This window comes from Lontra canadensis, unplaced genomic scaffold (assembly GCF_010015895.1).
Source record: "Lontra canadensis isolate GAN:19392208 unplaced genomic scaffold, GSC_riverotter_1.0 scaffold3, whole genome shotgun sequence".
Lineage (NCBI taxonomy): Eukaryota > Metazoa > Chordata > Mammalia > Carnivora > Mustelidae > Lontra > Lontra canadensis.
The window spans coordinates 26,874,378-26,888,596 of NW_022630997.1; the positions used below are offsets into that span (position 1 = coordinate 26,874,378).

General features: G+C 49.4%; 1 protein-coding gene across 1 annotated transcript in view; it reads left to right on the plus strand.

Annotated features, from left to right (window-relative positions):
* Positions 1-7,673, plus strand: part of RET (ret proto-oncogene) — a 48,387-nt gene extending 40,714 nt beyond the window's left edge. The window contains exons 14-20 of the mRNA XM_032836963.1: positions 245-459; positions 543-665; positions 2,627-2,697; positions 3,839-3,976; positions 5,102-5,201; positions 6,761-6,908; positions 7,117-7,673. Of these exons, the coding sequence (XP_032692854.1) occupies positions 245-459; positions 543-665; positions 2,627-2,697; positions 3,839-3,976; positions 5,102-5,201; positions 6,761-6,908; positions 7,117-7,160 (839 nt within the window). The 3' untranslated portion in view covers positions 7,161-7,673. The remainder of the gene's footprint in view (positions 1-244; positions 460-542; positions 666-2,626; positions 2,698-3,838; positions 3,977-5,101; positions 5,202-6,760; positions 6,909-7,116) is intronic.
* Positions 7,674-14,219: the final 6,546 nt, after the last annotated feature.

Genomic DNA, 14,219 nt, shown 5'->3' on the forward strand with positions numbered 1-14,219 from the left:
AACACGCGCAGTGCAAGGAGAGCAAGCCATGCACGAGTGAGCTGGGACTGAAACACGTAACTCCCGCTACACGGCGCCCAGGCCACTGGCCAGAGCGGGGCTGTATCCTTCTGCCCACTTCTGGCAGGGTGGAGAGCCCGCCTGAGGACCCTGCAGCCTCCTTCCCTGCTCCCAGAGCTGGCCCGACTTCTGATGGCCCAGGACCCTGCAGACAGCCAGCTCACAGCCCCCTCTCGCCCCCTAGGGCCGCTCTTCCTCATTGTGGAGTACGCCAAGTATGGCTCCCTGCGGGGCTTCCTCCGGGAGAGCCGCAAGGCTGGCCCGGGCGACGTGGGCAGCGGGGGCAGCCGCAGCTCCAGCTACCTGGACAGCCCCGGGGAGCGGGCCCTGACCATGGGCGACCTCATCTCCTTCGCCTGGCAGATCTCTCGGGGGATGCGGTACCTGGCGGAGATGAAGGTGTGTGCCGCGCCCTCCCGGGCCCCCACTGCCTGTGATGGGGGCCCAGGCTACAGGGCTCCCTGCTGTTGTCTTCCTCGCAGCTTGTCCATCGGGACTTGGCAGCCAGAAACGTTCTGGTAGCCGAGGGGCGGAAGATGAAGATTTCAGATTTCGGCCTGTCCCGAGATGTTTATGAAGAGGATTCCTATGTGAAGAGGAGCAAGGTACCAGGTCCCCTGGGGTGGGTGGCCCAGGGCTCCCGGGGAGGGTGGAGGGCAGGCGCCAGGGTTCCCACAATGGGTGGGGCAGAGCCCTTAGAATGCCAGGGGAGTGGAGAGCAGAGTCTTAGCGTTTGAACTTCTAGCCCTCAACTTCAAATTCTTCCCTGATTCCTGGGTCCCCAGAGACCCAGCTCAGGGCTCACCCTGGGTCTGTTTCTTCTCTTCCTAAGGGCCACACCCGACCTTACAGGGCACCCACTGGGGAGCTAGGGCCCCGCAGCCTCTCTTGGTTTTAATCACCACCGCTTTTGAAGGTTACCTAGTGCTGTGGAAATGATAGTTGTCTCCGCAGTGAGACAGGGTCTTGCTTCTACAAGGTGAAATGTCCCCTGTTCCCTCTGTGTAGCTTTAGCTCTTCACTCAGAGGAGACTGAAGTCAATACAGCTGAGCGTGACAGTCATTCTGAGGCAGAAAGGAATGAACCAATTTATGGGTGGGGGTTCCTCTGGGCCGGGGGCCTGGGAACCCCCGACGGGGTGAGTTTGGAAAGCTCATAGGGAGGCCCTGGAGACGGAGTCCAGAAACACGGCATGCAGTTCTCAGACGCTTTCTCCAAACCTCTGAAATAGGTGGACTGGGGCCCTTCTGGGGAAGTGTGCTTCGCTGTGTCATCCAGTTCCCTGTGGCCCTCGTCCTAACCCTCCTAGTTCCACTGCTCTGTCCGTCACTCCCCTGTAGCCTCCTTGTGACAGACAAGACAGAGCCACTCATGGGCCGTTCAAGAGCCACGGCTGACTGGCTTTCAGAACAGACACCGCTCAAAACAACATACAAAAAACCACTTGTGTAGCCCTCAGATCTGCTGTAAGGGGCCCGGAGAAGCCCCACGTCGCCACAGGCTGTGAGGGTGAGGTTTCGTTTCTTCTGGGGTTTCTGTTGCAACGGCATCTCTCAGAACTGCTGAAGGGGAAGTGGAGAGGGGCTGCTTTCCGCCCCGTGCAGGGGTGTGGACAAAGTCTTCCTACTTCCTGCTCTCGGTCCCCTGAGAACAGCCCATGTCATGGAGCAAGGAAGTGCAGGTGTCTACACACGAGGCCCCCTGGAGAGCCCGGGCGGCAGGTAGTGTTGTTACAAACATGTGCCCCAGAAAATCACACTTCATTAAGGATGTAAACGCTAAAGAATGCTTTAAAGAAAAAGAAATTACAGGACATGTTGCATCAAAATGCAATGCACGCATTTTTGGTTGATTTTTGTCCTAAGACTTACCTACTCAAAAACCCTTCCTCGAGTTGTGTTGGAAAGCGTCCATTAGGTGTGGCCCCAGCACCTCTACAGTGGGACACTGTCTCGGAGGATGCTAGCAGGGCTCAGGGACAAAGTGATAGGTTAAAAAAAAAAAAAAAAAAAAAAAAAAGCAGCCCCAAGGCATGAAAACAGATTTCTTCCCTCAGGCCTTCTCGGAAGAGATTTTAGTGTTTTTGTGTGAGAAGTCCCCAAGATGGAAACACTGGAAGTTGTGTTTCCCAAACTCATTCACCCTCAGAAAGGGGGAGATCTTCTGGATGGCGATCTTGGCCCACATGTTGGACATCACCACCCAGGGCAACCTAGAGCCCTCTGGACATGGCCATAGGGAGGCCTGACATGGGCACGGTGGTGATTCCTTCTGTTTCTTCTCACTAAAGATGTGGTGCGTGCAAGGATGCCCTGCGTAGCTATGGGCAGGCCAGCTGACTCCCTCCAGCATCTCAGCCATGCCTGAGAGACCCAGATTAGAATCACAGCCCCTCTGAGGCCGTGCTGCCAATTCTGCATCTGGACGCACTCTGGATGGCATTACTCAGCATCCCTCCAAAGCTGGAAATGCCTGGGACACGGCCTCACCCTCTTCCACACCTCCCACCCCTGGTTCCCAGGGTGTCAGAGTGTTGTTAATGCCTTTCCTTCATTCCCTTTTTAGGGTCGGATTCCAGTCAAATGGATGGCAATCGAATCTCTTTTCGATCACATCTACACCACCCAAAGCGACGTGTAAGTGTGGGTGTTGCCTTCCTGGGGTCGAGGTTACATACACGGTGGTTCTGAGAGTCACGGTGGAATGCATGAGAGCTGAGAGCAGGGAACTGCAAATTCCGCTGATTGCTCCCCTTCCCAGCCCCTCCCTCTCTACTCTGGGCACCTTAGCGCCACCCAGGCCCAGCCAAACAGTTCGCCTCTGGGGACCTGAGCGTGGGCTGGGCTCAGGCAAGTTCCGCTGGGACTGGAAAGGTCCCCACCCACAGGTAGGCTGGCCTTGAGTGAGTTGATAGGCCGGTGTGTCCCTTACTGCTCAAAGATGGGAACCAAAACTTAGCCTTCCAGGTCAAACACAAGACTTGATAGTTTTCAAAAACACAACAGACTCATTTCTGAATGTTGTGCCATCCATAGAAACGCATGTCTTGAATACTGTGGGCTGGGGAAAGGCAGTGCCTGAGCAGTTCTAAACAGCTGTGTTCAGAAGACGTAAAGCCAACTGTAGACTGTTGGAAAATGCAGAGAAAAGGGTAATGAAGCCACTGAAAGTCACTTGGATCCCACCGCCCCTAAGTAACTCCTGCCAGTCCTGGCATACATGGACCTTCTAGTGTTTTCCGTGGTGTGCCGGTATAGGCTTCCTATTGCTCTAAGTGGGCTCATGTGATGATGCTGTTTTGTGATACGATTTTGTTCCCACTTCACAGTAAATTTTCCCTCACAGTTAGATATTTCTCATAGCAGTGCCATTTCTCTTCTAAGATTTTATGAAAGTTTCCAAGCCCACAGGAAATGTGAAGGAATTGTGCGGGCAACCCTGTGTCCCATGGCCTAGGTCTCCATCTCGAGTGCTGCTGTATATGTTCGGCTGCCCTGTGCTGTCTCTGATGGTTTGGCGCGTCACCACAGGGCCAGCCAAGTACCCCTTGTCGGTGCGAGGCCCAAGCCCAGACAGTGGCTTCATGGGGCTTCAGCACTGCAGGCATGAAAGCTGGGTGGTCACATGGCTTCTTCCCCGCCCCACACCTGTCCATGCAGTCAGGCCTTGGCTGGCTCTTTGCCCTGGGGGCTGATTGGGTCAACAGCTGCTGGGAGGAGGGATGTCTGGCCTGCTGAGCCTAGTATGGCCTCTCACCGGTCATCTCGCTTCCCTTAGGTGGTCCTTTGGTGTCCTGCTATGGGAGATCGTGACGCTAGGGGGCAATCCCTACCCCGGGATTCCTCCAGAGCGGCTCTTCAACCTTCTAAAGACAGGCTACCGGATGGAGAGGCCTGACAACTGCAGTGAGGAGATGTGAGCAGGCTTTGCTTTGGCCCATACTCCCTCCCTCCCTGTGCCTGAGCAGCCCTGGGCACAGGGTGAACTGGGTGGTGGATAACAATAGGTCAGAGCACGCAAAGGCAGAAGTCAGAGAATCACCGTTGGGCATGATGGCAGATGCTGGGCACCCTGATTCTGCTGGGGGCTGAGTACGCTTCCTGGGACCAGGGTTGGGGCGGTGGGGAGACATAGAGGATGGAGAGTAGGGCCAATGAGAAGTAGTAGGAAGGATCAAAGTGTTCTTCAGGCCCAGGGAGCAGATTAAGCCCAAGGCCTATCCCCACAGGACTCTTGGGGAGGGGCAGGTAATTCAGAATGACCTTAGGGGGTACGTGTTGGGGAGTGCCCGCATGGAGGCACAGAGGTCAGCAGGGGTCAGGCAAGAAGACCCGGCACTGCCGCCCGAGAGCACCCTCACATACAGTGATTCCAGCAGATGCTTCTCAGAGGACAGGCTGAGAACACATGAGAACGGGGCCATCACAGGCAGAACCGTGCTAGTCCATTCATTCCACAAAATCCGTTGTGCACCTGCCACACGCCTGGCTCGGGGCTAGGTGTGGGAGTGCAGGGGTGAGCAGGTGCCATCCCCCTGGGTGGCCTGAGCTGGTAGCCAGCTGGCCCAGCGCACAGCCACATGGCAGCCCAGGGGCCCAGCAGCTGTGCCAGGGACCCAGGGAAATGCGGAAGTGAGGAAGGCAGCAGACAGAGGTATAATTGGCAGAAGTTTCATTTGTCTGTTTCTATAACCAGTCATATTTCCTAAGAGTTTGAAAGACTGGCATTGCTCCCTCAGCCACCGTAGTGGGTGTGGCATTCTCTCAGCTGTTTATCAAGATCTCTGAAAGGAAAGTGAAGACAAATCTCTCTCAAGGGGAAGGAGGAGACTCAGAAGATGTTGGACCACAGCACTACGCACCCTGAGCGCCTCGTGACCCCTCAGATCCTGGCCCAGCTCAGAGAACAATGTCAGCGAGCAGAGACAGCTTTGGGGTTTGAGAACAGAGCCGTCTGGGCCCAGGGCATGGTGCCAGGTGCAGCGGCTGTGGTTGGGCAGTCCTTGCTGGGTCGTAACTGCCCACCCGTGCTTCCCACCAGGTACGGCCTAATGCTACAGTGCTGGAAGCAGGAACCAGACAAGAGGCCGGTGTTTGCTGACATCAGCAAAGACCTGGAGAAGATGATGGTTAAGAACAGAGTGAGTACCTGAAGCCAATTGCTGGTGTCGGCCATCTGTCGGCTGAACAGGGCAGTGGGGGGACTCCCGCCTCACCCCAGTTCTGTGGAGTTCCCAGTGCAGGGGCAGAGCAGGTCTGCGCAAAGGGAGGTGGTCACGCTGTCTCCTGAGGGCAGCTAGCATCTGAACCCTTCTCCTTGAACCGGGCTCCTTCTCAAATCATAAAGCAACCCAGATTCTTCCCTTTGTACTTCGAAAGTACTCTCCACCAATAGGTTTGAGAGGCAAATCTTCAAGGTCAAAATAATTTTTAGTAACAGAACATGAAAGAGTAGAGTTGAAGTGGGTATCCTAAATTCAAATGCCGCGAGGGGCCCAGTGGGTGGTTGGAATTAGCTAGGGAGTGGTGGGGACTGTGGCATCCAGGAGCACGCCAGCCCCTCTGAAGGACCCCTCACTGTAGTCACACACAGTCTAGAGGAATAGGAGTGTCAGAGTGTCAGGTCTTCTGAATTTTAAAGGATATTTATGTTAAGTTTTCCAATCTCTAATGTTAATAACTCATTTAAATTTCCAAAAGCTCAGTCTAATCCAAATAAAGCATCTCTGGGAGCCTAGATTCAGACCACATACCTCCAGCCTATAACTCTGTAGATAAATGAGAAAGCCAACAAGTTTCAGCTAATATTTATTGAGCAACTGCTATGTGCCATATTCGGTCTCAGATGCTGGGAATACAAGTAAACAAGACAGGCGCAGATCTTGCTTTCAGGGTTTCATCTTCGCACTGACACATTTACTAAACGTTGGCATTTCTTCATACACAAAAACAAAGGTGCATAGTGTGGAATGCTTGTAATAAAACCTAACATCCATGTACATCATCCGTGTACCACTTGGGCCAAGCCTCCAGATCCTGGGAACACAGGGTTCTCTTAAATAAAAATAAGGGGTGATGCCATGAGAACCAGCCTTCCCAGGACAGAACTGAGAAACAGCCAGGAAAATGCTAGAATTGTTCTTGACACATTTAACCAGGGTGGCGGCAGGGGCAGGCACTGGGAAATCATCAGGCTTAGAAGCTGAAGCCCATAGCAGCACCCTATGGCCAGCCCACATCGACAACTTCAGATTTCTGGCCCTGATGTGCTGTTCTAGATGGTAGGGGTCCTCAGAGGCAAGCTGAAAAGTGTCCAGCACATCGGAGATGCTTCCTGGTCCTCCCACATAAGTAACGGGCTGCAGTGAGCTCTCCCGGAGCCTCGGGTTTGGTAAACAGGCCAGTTCTCCCGTGCTGGGTGTGGTACCCCCTTCATGCTGCAGAGGTAGCACTAAGGCAACAAAGGAGTCCATTTCTGCCCTTCAAGAAGGTGAATTTCTAGAGGGAGAAATGTGGCTGTGGAGCAGGGCCAGCAAAGCAGAGGCTGGGAGAGGGGCTGTCTGGCCAGGGCTCAGGTATCGCAGAGAGGCTAGTAAGCCAGCATGGCGTGGGACTCAACCAGGCCTTCTGCCTTTGGGCGGGGAGGGGTTGGGGGCAAGTCCACCTGTAAGTGGGGTGACCGGCTATCTGTCTCTTCCAGGACTACTTGGACTTGGCCGCATCCACCCCATCTGACTCCCTGCTTTACGACGACGGCCTCTCGGAGGAGGAGACGCCCCTGGTGGACTGTAATAGCACTCCCCTCCCTCGAGCCCTCCCCTCCACGTGGATTGAAAACAAACTCTATGGTAGAATTTCACATGCATTTACTAGATTCTAGCAACATCGTTCCTCTCTGCACTATCCTTAACTCTCTGTAATGCTTTTTAAGAGTGTTTCTGGTCTGAATGAAACCAAAGTTCCCTCTGAACCTTTTTATTTGTAAATGTCTGACTTTGCATCCGTTTACATTCAGGCATTTTTGAAACTATGTTTATTTGTTTTTTTTTTTTAAAGGATGTGAAAATAAGTATAATGACCACTACTGCCCAGCCACTTAGGATTATGGAGAAGAAAGAGAGCTGGGCAGAACTCTCAGGGGATATTGAGAAAATGATAAATAAGTCATTTCTGGGGTGGGGAGGTATCAAGTCATAATACTTCTTATTTAACTACTGGGATAAATTTACCCGATGTGGGGAGGCATTTAATTGAGACAGGAGGAACCAATGCCACCCTGACTGCATTGAGGGCACAGGCTGTGGTCCCTCCCAGACCCCACGTGGGCGGGTAGGTGGCTCTCAGAAGCCACTCAGTACTGGGAAGCAGTGGCCAATACGGTCCGAGCCCCGCCCACATGCCCACGGCCAGGGAGGATACGTGCAGACTCCTGTTTTCACATCCTTTGCATCACACACTGTCCTGACAGTTGTCATTTACGAAGTCAGTGCTAAAAGCTGGAGCAAATGCTTTTGAAAGAACGTAGTCTGTGGTGCTGTGGTCTTGCAATGGACAGTAAATACGGTTCTTGCCAAAACTCCTTCTTTTGTCTTTAATTAAATACTTGAAAATTTTTGTGTTTCCTAACTTAATCATTGACTGTTTTTAAATCTGGGAGTTTGAAACATTTTTCGGCTGAGATTGTTCCTTTTGCATGCCTCCTGAGTCACTGATTCCTTGCTGGCTTTGGGTCTAGCGCTACACGCCATTTGTCCTGCCGACGCTGTGGGGCTCGCCCGTGTGCACCCTTGATTTGGAAGAGTCTGTCCTCCGTGGTGGGCTTGGATGGAAGACGAGTAGGCTTCTTACATTAGAGAACTTTTTATAGAAGCTTCCCCACTGCAGTAAGCCCTTTAACTCACCAATGTTTTATGCTGCCTTAGAAAAAAGACTGAAACAGGTCAACAGATATTTATATCAGATTTCGGAGTTCGAAGCTCATAAAAAGGCAAAATTGGCAGTTTCTGTTATGTTCCAGTTACCAAGAGAGCATGTGATCTTTCCCCCAAAAATGTAACCTTGTTTTTGGAAAGCTGGAGCATGAAAACATTCGTGTAATTGGCACAGAAACTAGAAAGTTTGGTTTGAACCTCAAAGGGAGTTTTGCCAAGGCCTTACTGTTTGCACATGAAGTGTTGGTTCTTCAGTGCAGAACAAATGATCTGTTTTCATTTTTAGGCATGTCAGACCCGAACTGGCCTGAAGAGAGTCCTGTACCACTCACGCGAGCTGATGGCACTAACACTGTGTGTCCAAGATATGCAAATGATAGTGTATATGCTAACTGGATGGTTTCACCCTCAGCGGCACAATTAACGGACGCATTTGATAGTTAACATTTCTTTGGGAAAGGTAACGGGCTCCCAAGGGGAAGAAACCTACCGAGAACGGAAAGTCTGCCGGCCCCTCCTTTGTACACTTGACACTGGCTGGTGATTTTCCCTCCTGGCAGACATAGCCACTGGACCCAAGTTGCGAGTCCAGCCTTTTTTTAGTCCTTCCTCTTTGGCCCTCAGCAACACCCTGTGTTGGCCCGTGTTCACCAGGGACAACCACACACTCTGTGCTCACACATGTGGGTCCCTCGCTCACTACCTGAGCTGTCAGATTTTTCTGGTTGCTGCCAAACAGGGCACCAAGGTTTAAACACGAAGCACACACACACCAGAAGGGCAACAGGAAAAATAAATAAATTTTAAAAACCTGACCCAAACGACATGTCCTTGTTCAGAACAAGAGCCCAGCAAGGCCTTAGAGTGAGGTCAAAGTCTCCCCCCCCCACAACACCCTCCAGGGCTGGAGGGGACAAGGGGACCTCGGGAAGGGCCTCCACTCAACGTTTGAGATCTTAAGAATGGTTTTTTAGAATCATGGCACCATTTCTTAGGAAGACATTTGATTTTTATCATGATTTAAATGATTCTTAAATGTAGCACAATGGAGAGATTGGCTGCCATATTTGCGATGTAGAGGGGTGGTGTGAGGGGAGAGGGCTCACCAGACACTTCAGTCCCCATCACTGAGTAATCACTGCCCCCTGACGAGAACGGTATGAAGCAAAGGGGCGTTTGAGTGGCCTCCGGTCGAAGGGATTGCTGACTTGGCCGCAGTGAATTCCACTGCTGCCAGCCTGCCAGCCGTCAGCACACCACACATCTGGTGCCGGAAAGCAGGGGCTCATCTCACACAGCAGGAGTGGGTGGGGCTAGGCTCAGTCTAAAAGGGACCGTCAAGCTAGCTGTGTTAGAAGTAAGGCTGACAATGGCCAAGGACTGCTACACCTCTAATTACAGTTCTGATGTGGAAAAGACAATGTTTTGGCTCTCATAGAGCTTGTGTGAAAAGGTATGTGCATCCACTCTTTTCTGTGTTTGTAACGCGATGCTGCTCTAGCAGGACAGTTCTGTTTACTAGATTCTGATCATGACTCATAAGCTTCTTGTCATTCTTCACGGCTTGTTTGTGGTCACGGACACTCAGCACTCCTCCCATCTTGTGGGGGTGGCTTTCGGGAAGTCCCCAGCAGCTCTTCTGTCTGCAACTTCGCCAGAGAGGCTCGGTGACCAACACCCTGCCTGGTCTTCCGACTTAAAGCCCGGTGAAGACAGTGTCTCATCCAAATACTGTATCTTAGAGGCATTTCACAAAAGCAGTAAAATTAGGGCATTTTTGTAGGTTGGGTGAGTATGTATCAGAGCCTCATGGGTGTGTGTGTGTGTGTGTGTGTGTGTGTGTGTATGAATGTGCACACAAACCCAGAGAGAGAGAGCTGGAAAAACACTTACTGAAGATGTGACCTGGCTTTAGTTGAGGCCGTTTTCCAGACACACTGTGGTAAGTTCTTTCACAAATATCTAGCTGTGGTCAACTTTTGGTTTTCAGATGTGCTTAATGATAGTCTTCTTAAATGCAGAAAAAAGAATAAGCTTTCTCAAATTGTTAAAAATACCTACTCAATAAATGTGAGTTGCCACCGTAGGTTTGTCCTTGGCAGGGTGAGAACTCCAGGTCTAACTGGCTGACCCAGTGATGGGGAACTGACCCTTGACCAGTTATCTAATTGTCTATTCCTGAATTTTAAAAGCACTCCTACTTACTAGTCCTTCCAGACAAGTTTTGTATGCATATACACCAAAGTTACTAAGTATTAAGTATTATGGAGTATTAAGTAGCAGTCTGTCAGTTATTAAAATTTGTAAAATCTATTTATGAAAGGTTATTAAGCCATATCATGTTAATTTGCTTTTGTAATCAAGGTGACTAAGGAAATAATTTCAGTTATACAAATAAAATCATGTATCATAAAAGGCGTAAACTTCTTTTCTCTTTTTAACTCCCTCATTGGAAACATCAGGTTCCTGATTTTGATGTTTCCGTGTAAAGATTGAAATATCACAAGGAAATCTGTTGTTGTCACCCCTGGGGAAGTAACAATGCTCAAAGAACTAGGAGGTGCTCGGTGGTACCTTTGACTTGTTTTACACAATATGTATGTGAATAGGTACATTTGTGTTAACTGTTAAAACTCCCCATATCCCACCCTTCAGGAAACTTCTTCCTTTATGTTTCCTTCCCTGAAATAGAGCAGCAGCCATGTCGTGTTCAGGTATCTGCGGTTCTCTAGCAAATGTGGTTTATTTCTTGAAGCTGGAGTTGGACAGGTGTATGAGAGAGGGTGTAAAATGCATACCCATAGCTGTAGGCCCACTGCAGTCAGAGGAAACATTCTGAGCCACTATGAAGGTTAAAAGACTAAATGCTTCTGTGGAAGTCCTGTTGGGTTAGGCAGGCACTCTCTGAACTCCTCCTCAAATGCCTGGCAGGGAGCCGGTGGGTCAGTTGACAAACACAAGCTGTTACCAACATAAATCTGATTCATGGTTGTGTTGTGTACTAGGTGCCGAGGGCCCGTGTTGTTCCCCGCACACATGTGCATGTGTGAAGACACACACACACACACACACACACACGCATGCATGAGCTGCTCCTGGCCCTAGGAGCTCCAGCTCCTGGCCCTTGGGACCCATTTCTGCTCTTGGTGTCCTCGTTCAATCTGGATCACGGGAACTGGAAGTAAATATAATTTGTAAAGTGGGCTATTTGTTACAGCCTTTTCCTCTGAATGTTTAGAAACCCATGCTGAGAAAAGCTAATACTAAAATACTAAAAGCCCCTTTTACAAGAACTTTGAACTTCCATCAGGAGTGTGTGTGTGTGTGTGTGTGTGTGTGTTTGGTTTATTTGTATTAAAAAGCACATTTCTCCACCAACTTACACACAGGATGCTTTCCCACCATAAGGCCAGCTTATTTTAAGGGTGGAAATTTAGTTGAAGATAATGTCTGAGAACAGGGCATGGACAAATACTTTATATATAAAAGAAAATTCAGAAGAAAAGCATAGGTTTCCCCTATAAATGAAGTATTTGTCCCCCGGTGAATGGTTTCCTCTTCTCCTTTGAGCATATTCACATGTAGGATATTTAGCCGGTAACATTTTAGGGTGGTTCTAGAAGGTGCCTAAGAAACCCTTGGTTCTGTGGCCCCAGAAAGACATAGCATTGATCTGAAGTCCATGTTCAGCAGCAGGGCGGGGCGGCGTGGGGGGGGGGGTTCCTCATCCTTTTGGCATGAAGATACGTGTGGAGCTTATCCACAGCTCTTGCCCTCGTATGAACAGAAAACAGCCCTCTCCGCTGGGACTCTTCTGTTCTCGTCTTTCCTCCACAGGCAGCAGTCTTGATGGCCCCTTTAAAACTGTAGGGATTCATAGGAAGGATTCTTAGCTGACATCACGAAAAATCAGCACCTCCATGTGGAGAATCTTTCCATTTGAAACCCCTCTCCCCATCTGCAGCCAAGGCTGGCTGGGTGGCGGTGTGATGGCAGAGAGAACACGCCTCATGCCCAGGGTTAGGGGGCACTATGAGTGCCCAGAAGAAATCACGGTTTATCTTTGCCACTCAGGTTTTCATGGTTGTGTCAAGCGATGAGATATTTTTGCAGGTGTTTCTGGGATGTGCAAATCACAGGACCTGGCCAACCAACACCTCTCAACCAGAGCCTGGGCCCAGAGAGTGACAGGGAGGCCATGGACAGGAACATGGTGACTACAGGAACATCAGTGTCACAGGGAACCAGCCAGGCAGCATGGAAGGAGTCACAACCTGAGACCACCCCAAGCACTGTGAGTTCAGGAGTTCTATAGTCCACACCAGGAGGCACCATAATCCTGCATCCTTTCAGAGGACACTGAGAAATTCATGTTCAAATTTAGTGTGAACCGGCAAGGTAAGTACCTTCCAAAACTAAAACAATACCCAAAAAATTTTTTTGAAAAGGAAATAATTTTGATATTGCATACACAGACAATATTTACCATGAAAAGGGTCAAGTTCGTGAATAAAAATGTTATGTTCATTTTAAGTGTCCTTGTTTCTGTTTATCTTGGTCAATTTTGTAAGCAGTGCCAGTGTAAGTCATATGCTTTTTGGTTGCTCCTGTTTGTCACCTCTGCCAGTCCTTTTCTGCACATGTCATTCACCCCGTGGAGGAAAGTCATTCCTGTGGGCTGGAAAGGGTCTAGCCCCAGAGAAGGAAGTATGTGAGGTTGCCTCTTGCTACCAGAGGCAAGGGACTTTGCCTGGAGGGCTGCAGAGAGTCCGCACGGTACCTGCGTCATAGCCTGTCTTCAGACATTTCTCCCACCAAGGGCCTATGATGTGCTGCATGCTTTGTGCCTCTTAAGAGTTTTAAAGAGCTTAAAAATTTTCCTGGAGGCTCTGTGGCCACAAGGCCTGGCAGGCCAGGTGCATGCCAAGGGTCTGGGGGACTTCCTAAGTATATGGAAAGAAGAATTATCAGAAATTATTTTTAAGAAAAGGAATGACACCGAGGATGCAAGGGTTCTGGTCTCTCATAAGGCAGTCATTGAAAGAAGTAAAAGAAGAATTGTGGTAGAAAATTGTATTTTTTTAAGAGAAGTCCAATTACCTATAATCTTTAGTTTCACCGAAGCAAGTAAAGACCGTCCAAATGAGAATGAACAGAGGTTGTTTATTCTGGACTTGCTATAGTGAGGGAGTCAACCACCATCACTTGCTTTTAAAAGAAATGTAAGGCAGGCAGAGGAGGGAAAAGATTTATAGTTTAAAAAGGAGGTGAGGGAGGGAGGCTTCAGACATGTTGTGACTGGAGGTTGTTGGCATGAGGAAGCTGGAGGTAGGCTACCTAGAAGCCAAGCATCTTATGAGATTGGCTTTGGGAATGTACTTGGCTTTCTCTGGTTGGTCCTGATTTGGAAATAACAAAAGTGGGAAAACTGGACCAGCCCTGACCATTCTGGACTGGTTCCTGCAGAGGTGTGGGTCAGAGTTTCTCAGTTTACATGTGGTCCGATCATTGTCTGTTTGCATATTCAGACTCAGTCCTCCTTTCTGATCATTTGCTTGCTTGTGAGAAGTTGGAGAATTCAGGGAAGTCTAGAAATCCAGATCTTTGCCACTCTGAGATCGATTGTCCAGTCATCTCTATGGCCAACTGTACCATGAGGTCTTCTCAACCTTTCTGTTGTATCATCATGGAGATCATGTGATCTGTGCAGAAGCATTTCAGACCCTGGATAGAATGCAGTGGACCAGTATCACGACCACTATGACAAGAACAAGAACAATTAATAACCCCTGTAAGATGCTTTGAACACAGAACCCTAATAACCCAGGCCAAGAATAAATCCCATATAGGTCACGAGGTAGCTTTTGCTCTTAAGGTACTGTATTGCCTGCCTCACCTTCCCTATGTCACTGATTCAAGTATAATATTAGGAAGGGCACACACCATGACTAACCCACATGAAACTTAAAACAATGCAATTGTCTATTTACAGCTCTTTCAGTGTTGCTTTAAGGTAGTAATCAACTTGTGCTCTATGAGTAGTTTCAGGGAGAAATTTAGCTCTTTGGCATGATGATCTGCAGTGTTTGCTTGAGCTTTAACCTTGTCTCTTTTTGCATGGTTCTCGAACTTCACAATAGACACCTTTGCAGTAAGTAGAGTGCATCTAAAAACTGCTTAACTTGATGTCCATTTTTGTGGGGGTTCTAGCATCCTAAAGTTGTGTAG